Source organism: Cynoglossus semilaevis, chromosome 15 (assembly GCF_000523025.1).
Source record: "Cynoglossus semilaevis isolate Cse_v1.0 chromosome 15, Cse_v1.0, whole genome shotgun sequence".
Taxonomy (NCBI): Eukaryota; Metazoa; Chordata; class Actinopteri; order Pleuronectiformes; family Cynoglossidae; genus Cynoglossus; species Cynoglossus semilaevis.
Window position 1 is genome coordinate 8,452,471 of NC_024321.1, and position 6,389 is coordinate 8,458,859.

At 38.9% G+C, this 6,389-nt stretch overlaps 1 protein-coding gene across 1 annotated transcript in view; it reads left to right on the forward strand.

Moving 5' to 3' along the window:
* Positions 1-5,460, forward strand: part of b4galt1l (DP-Gal:betaGlcNAc beta 1,4- galactosyltransferase, polypeptide 1, like) — an 11,545-nt gene extending 6,085 nt beyond the window's left edge. The window contains exons 3-6 of the mRNA XM_008326820.3: positions 2,271-2,458; positions 3,183-3,305; positions 3,411-3,515; positions 4,749-5,460. Of these exons, the coding sequence (XP_008325042.1) occupies positions 2,271-2,458; positions 3,183-3,305; positions 3,411-3,515; positions 4,749-4,878 (546 nt within the window). The 3' untranslated portion in view covers positions 4,879-5,460. The remainder of the gene's footprint in view (positions 1-2,270; positions 2,459-3,182; positions 3,306-3,410; positions 3,516-4,748) is intronic.
* Positions 5,461-6,389: the final 929 nt, after the last annotated feature.

Below are 6,389 nucleotides of genomic sequence, written 5' to 3' on the forward strand. Positions count from 1 at the left end.
GGAAGAGACTAGCCGCTCTTGTCCCTCTTTGGGTTGCTGCCCGTTGCAGTAGCGCTAAAGTTCGAAGTATTACCTATTGGCTGAGTTCAGATTGAGTTAGATGCTCTCTAGCTATAAACTTTTCACCGTGGCTCGTGGTGAGTAGAAGTTTAAGCTGGGTCTTCTTCGTCTGGAGAGGTGAAGGGAAGAGTTGCGCCTGGGAGTCCGGGTCAGAGAGAGCGATACCTGGGCTGCACCCCAGTTTTAAGGGTTGCGGAGGTCACTGGGCGTGACGTCAATGGTCCCTCCCGGAAGCAGTGGGATTTTGGGAATAAGAGTTTTAACTGGGCTGCGGATGTACCTACAGCCTGATGCAAGGGTTTTCAAAATCTATCGCTGTTGATTTGCAAAAACAAACTTATCTGTTTTATTCTATCAAAACAATGTTACAAAGCGTGACTCATAAAATCCAAACTTTCCTCATTGTTTTTTTTAACCCTCAGGATAACCCTTCAGGACTAAAATCGTTTCCTTGTGTGTGCTAATAAAAACATTAGTGAAATGTATAGCCCAATTCTTCCACTGATAATGGTAACCTTTACCCAAGTCTTCCAGACAAGGCCTGGTGTCAAACCTAGCTATGTAGGTGGTGGAACTGTACACAAATTCAGGAGTTAACAGGATGTAAGATTTGAAAAAAAAATAAAACGGTGCCAACCAGGACAAGGATACATTCTGTACACAAAATTCACCAGTTATTGTTCAAACATTAAGGACAAATATTACCGCGTTTAAAATCACACCATCATTGAGCATTGAACATTGTTCTCATGTCTTAGCTGTGCCCCCTTCCCCCCAATTCTCGTCTTTCTGCTCTGTCTCCACCTCTTCTTCCCCAAACTCTCTGACTTTTTCCTCTGGTCTTCCTGTCCTCTCTTTCATCTGCCCCCCCGACATCCTCTCTCTACTCGCTCTTGTTTGTTATATTTGTGGTTTTTCTGTATTTTCTGTCCTTCTGCTCCCTCTTAGCTTTCTGTCCTCAACATTTTCTTATCTGTTCTGTTTTTAGTCTGTCCTGTCTTTCTCTTTCTCCTTTTGTTCCTGGCTTTTTATCCTCTTAGCACTATGTCCTTGGGTAAACAAGTTCAACACTTATATCCTGCCCTGATCTGGGACAAATGATCATGCGAGGTGTGTGCTTGTGCGTGTGCGCCTGCACGCACAAGCGGAGAAGCCTTCCCCAATTTCGTTGTTTTAACCGAACATAATGACAATAAAGACAATTCTGTTCTATTCTATGTTTTCTCGACTTTGGACTCTGTCAATACTCATTAACTGTAATGTTTCCTTTTAGAAATGAATGGACAAAATATTTATCTATTAATCCAAGTCATATATCAGTGCTCACATTTGCATACTGTAGGTCCTGTCATACTGTGTTTATTTAAAATAATAAATTAGCTGTTTCTTAACGGGTGCCACAACATGGCTGTTTTCACTAGCAACACACTCTGGGGCATTGACGTCTGCTGATTGACTAATATGACAATTAAGTTGAAGTTATGTAATTCACATGATGTGTGTGTGTGTGTGTGTCTGTGTCTGTGTGTGTGTCTGTGTGTGCGCGGGGTGGTGGTGGATGTATTTGTGTGTGTGTGTTTTGCATGGAATCTGGAGTCGTCTGACACAGCCTTTGGTACTGAAGTGATTTGAATGACATATAAATGTTCCCAGTGACCGTGATTGACCACTGGACACTTTCTGTTCTATTAACGTTGTCTTTAAACACAACGTTAATAGAACAGAAGGTGTCCATTGCATTGGTCATTGGTCAATTCAGTTTTGATTAACAGCTTCTTCTCATAGCACTTGTTTGTTGTGATTTGACTCACAGTTACTTTCCTTTTTCCTTCCTTCCTCTCTTGTCTTCTCTCTTTCCTTCCTTTTTTCCTCCTGGCACTGTCTTTCACACTCCTCCCTCTGCATGTCAGGCATTTCTGACCTATGGCTGTGTTCGCTGGAGAAACTGAAACGCACCGCCTGTCGTGTCTCGGCCAATTGTCGCAGGCATTGAGAGGTCATTGTGGTAAATGCTCTTCTTCTACTACTGCTTTTCCTTCTGCCTCTACTGTTTCCATTTCTGGTGGCATGACGCCTGCAGTGTGCTTCCACTCTTATCAATTTAAACATATTAACCTGTGATGAAACTGTGTCTTTGCATGTGTTTTGTGAACATTGTTTCTCTTGAGTTGTTGTTTGACTGTGACTTTGCTTCTGTTATTGTGTGTCAGGAGGGCACAGGCAAATTCAACAGGGCCAAGCTGCTGAATGTGGGCTATGTCGAAGCGCTAAAGGATGACAACTACGACTGTTTCGTCTTCAGCGATGTCGATCTGATCCCCATAGACGACCGCAACACCTACAAGTGCTTCAGTAACCCACGACATCTGTCTGCTGCCATGGACAAGTTTGGCTTCAAGTCAGTGTCAGGTTTATGTCTTTGCATGTTTTTGTCCACCTCTGCTGAACACACACAGATTTTCAGATTCTTATCACCACAATCCTCCTCTGGTGGTGCACTTCCTGTCATGTGTTTAAACAGTGCTGACAAAGACACTGTAGATACTTCACCATCTGCACTACTGCTCATTTCCTGTTTCCTATTTGTAGGCAAAAACACACACGCCTTAAAAATTCACAAGATAGCATTTGATTTTGTACACTGAAAGAATTACTTCGTTTTTATTGGTCTTAAATTGACACAACTCTGCAGATTTCTCTTTTTGTAGGCTTTGTTACCTTAGACAATGCTTCAGTGCAGGGAAAAATCTTTTTGTTTTTAAAGCAATTGTTTTTTTATACTATGCCAATATTTTACGATGAAAAATGTGACTAACTGCTGCAACTATAAAAGCGTAAACAAACAATAAGACTAAAAACGAAAATAGAAATGAATCCCGGATGTTTGACTTCAACAGGTGTTAAAGTGCATGAAGGACCAGATCATAATTGGATGAAAGGAAACCCATGCTGTACAGCCATTAATGTTATTGTAAATTATTAAACTCAATCTCTCAGTTTCCAAGGTTTTGTTCATCCATAAATAATATCAAGATGTATTATTTTTCACTTTGCAAACCATCATCAATACATAACTCAGTATTTTTCAACCATGCAAAATAAAAACATTTTTTGATCCACAGGTTACCCTATAATCAGTTCTTTGGGGGCGTGTCCTCCATGAGTAAACAACAAATCCTTAAAATTAATGGATTTCCCAATAACTACTGGGGCTGGGGTGGAGAGGATGATGATATCTTTAACAGGTATGAATGAAGGGCCTGACTCCACTCTGTTATACACATATACTGTACACAGACCAGGAAACAAGGTCAGCATAAGATGAGACCTTTGGTATTTCATGTTTGCAGGCTGGTGTTCAGTGGCATGTACGTGTCCAGGCCGAGTGCAGAGATCGGAAAATGTCGCATGATCCGACATACTCGCGACAAACTGAATGAGGACAACCCTCAGAGGTAAGCATAATGGCTCTCACTTGTTTGTTCTACTTTATTTGTTCTTACAGGTAAAAAGAATCATTTTAATTGTTACATTTCTAAATAAAGCAGTATACAAGAATTCACCAAAGAAACGAACCATAAATGTGTGGTGCTTTCATCATACTAATGCTTATTAGTATGATGAAACCCCCTACTCTGCCTCATCATTTTTTTCTTAACTGGACCTTTGTTGGTTGACATGTTTACCAGTGGAAAACAATACTACTGGCTAGCGTTGGGTTAGAAGATGCTGATAAAATCCATAGAACAAATGGCTTTCTGCAGGAGGCTAGCAGACTGAGCTTAGCGTAGCCAAGCCATTCCCTATGTAAAATAATAAGGTGAACATTTCAAAAGTGGGTGGATTTAATAACTTATGCACAAACCAAAACCTTTAATAGTTTTGATATAAGATAAAGGTTTTACAAAATCCTTGCGTTAAAGCAGGGTTTTGGCCTTATTAATCAGTGGTGAAACCTGGGGTTTAAATCTCTGAATTTCAGTCGGTGCTCCCAGAGCAAAGTCCTAAGGTAGGAACATTAGCCATACTTTTATAGATAACAGAGCAGGTAAAGATTATGCATAGAAGAATTCTTTGAGAAGATATTCTCAGGACAATATCATAAAAATATATTCATTCAGTATCTGTCGCTCAATCCTTTGCAGGGTACAGGGTTATTCTCAGTATAATTGGGAATTACCTTGCAAAAACAATACAACATAGTAAATCCCTTTTGAAAGGTATGAAAAAATATAAATTGAATAATCTGTCCAGAAATGTTGTTACTTTGGGAGGATAGTTTGTTACAGACATTACCAATAGATTATAGACAGCTGTTACCAGCTGTTGTAACATCACTGCTTGTCATGTTATTAATAATAACAATGTCATTATTTAGTATAGTATTTTATTATATCACAAACACGACCACACGTCTCATATGACTACTCATATATAATATGTGATTGAACAGTTTTGGTATTTAAATGAGCTGCCATCATGGAACAATTCACTGACCTGCCAGGGATCCATTCTTCAACCATAACCAACCTCATGCTACTGTCAAGTTAAACCTCAAAGGTTACAGCCTTTATTTAAAATCATCAGTGGTCACCCTGTTGCTTCAGTCTTCCACCCTATATTTATGAACCTTGATCATAATGAATGGTTTAGCGTAATCGTAAATGAATCTCTATTGCTTTCCTCAGGTTTGACAGAATCGCTCACACCAGAGACACGATGAGAAAAGACGGGCTCAATTCTTTGACGTACAAAGTGGTGAAAAAGGAAACATTTGATCTTTTTACTGAAATCACAGTGGACATTGGGAAACCCTGAGGAGGTGCTCACCATGTTGAACATGGTCATGTGACACTTGAATGTTTGGGTTCTGGACACAGAGCTTGACTCAGTCGTTTCTATATTTCTTGTTTTTGCACAAACTTTTTTTTCTTTTGAGGACTTGCCTGTGATTGGACACTGGCTAATCAGAAGCCTCTGCTGCTGTGACATAAAACAAATCAAAGGGGCTGGATCACATGGTCTAGTCACTTGCTGGTGGGGAATATTTGGCAATAATGAGTAGGCTCTTATCATTTTCTCTTGACATGGTAGACTGACTCAGGATCAGCTGCATGCGTAAATTAATCAATTACTAATTGATTGTATCTCCAAGTGTCCTTATAAGAGCTGGAACCAAAGATAAGAGTCTGTGTGTGCATGTGTGTGTTTCTCTTTAAACCACAGTTTTGTCTTTTGTTTTTGTCTATAAAGTGATCATGTTCCTCTGTGCCTTAAACTCAGTCCACTGATTAATACTATGGGATATTGGCTGGCTGTCTTTGATTGAGTGGTCCTTTATGGATCACAGGTGTGATTGTATTTCACTTCATTAAATCCACTTTAATAGTTTTAAATCAAGGACCTACCTGTTGTTTAATTCTTCTTTTTAATTATGTCTCACTCCTGCTCAACTCAAATTTAACCTGTTGCACACATGGTCACACAGAGGTATTAGGTTTATATTAACATTTCTAAATACAACGGTATGCAAGGATTCCACAAAGAAACAAACCATAATTGTGTGGACCTTTGTTGGTTGACATGTTTACCAGTGGAAAACAATACTACTGGCTAGCGTTGGGTTAGAAGATGCTGATAAAATCCATAGAACAAATGGCTTTCTGCAGGAGGCTAGCAGACCAAGCTTAGCGTAGCCAAGCCATTCCCTATGTAAAATAATAAGGTGAAACATTTGAAAAGTGGTTGGATTTATAACTTATGCACATACCAAAACCTTTAATAGTTTTGATATAAGTTAAATGTTTTACAAAATTCTTGCATTTGGCCTTATTACTCAGTGATAGTTTGTTACAGACATTACCATTAGATTATAGACAGCTGTTAGAACATCACTACTTGTCGAATTAATAATGTCATTATTTAGTATAGTATTTTATTATATCACATACACGACCACACGTGCGTCTTATACGTAATAAGTGATTGAACAGTTTTGGCATTTTAAGGAGCTGCCATCATGGAACAATTCACTGACCTGCCAGGGATCCATTCTTCAACCATAACCAACCTCATGCTACTGTCAAGTTAAACCTCAAAGGTTACAGCCTTTATTTAAAATCATCAGTGGTCACCCTGTTGCTTCAGTCTTCCACCCTATATTTATGAACCAGGTTTTAATGTCTGTGATGGTACATAAAAAACCCCATAACATTTTAGGTGACGGTTTATTGATGTTGGATATACGTTTATTTACCTTGTAAGAGTTTAAAATTATTTTTGAACGATTACTTTTATTAAATCACATGATAAAAGTACATTTTTCAAGT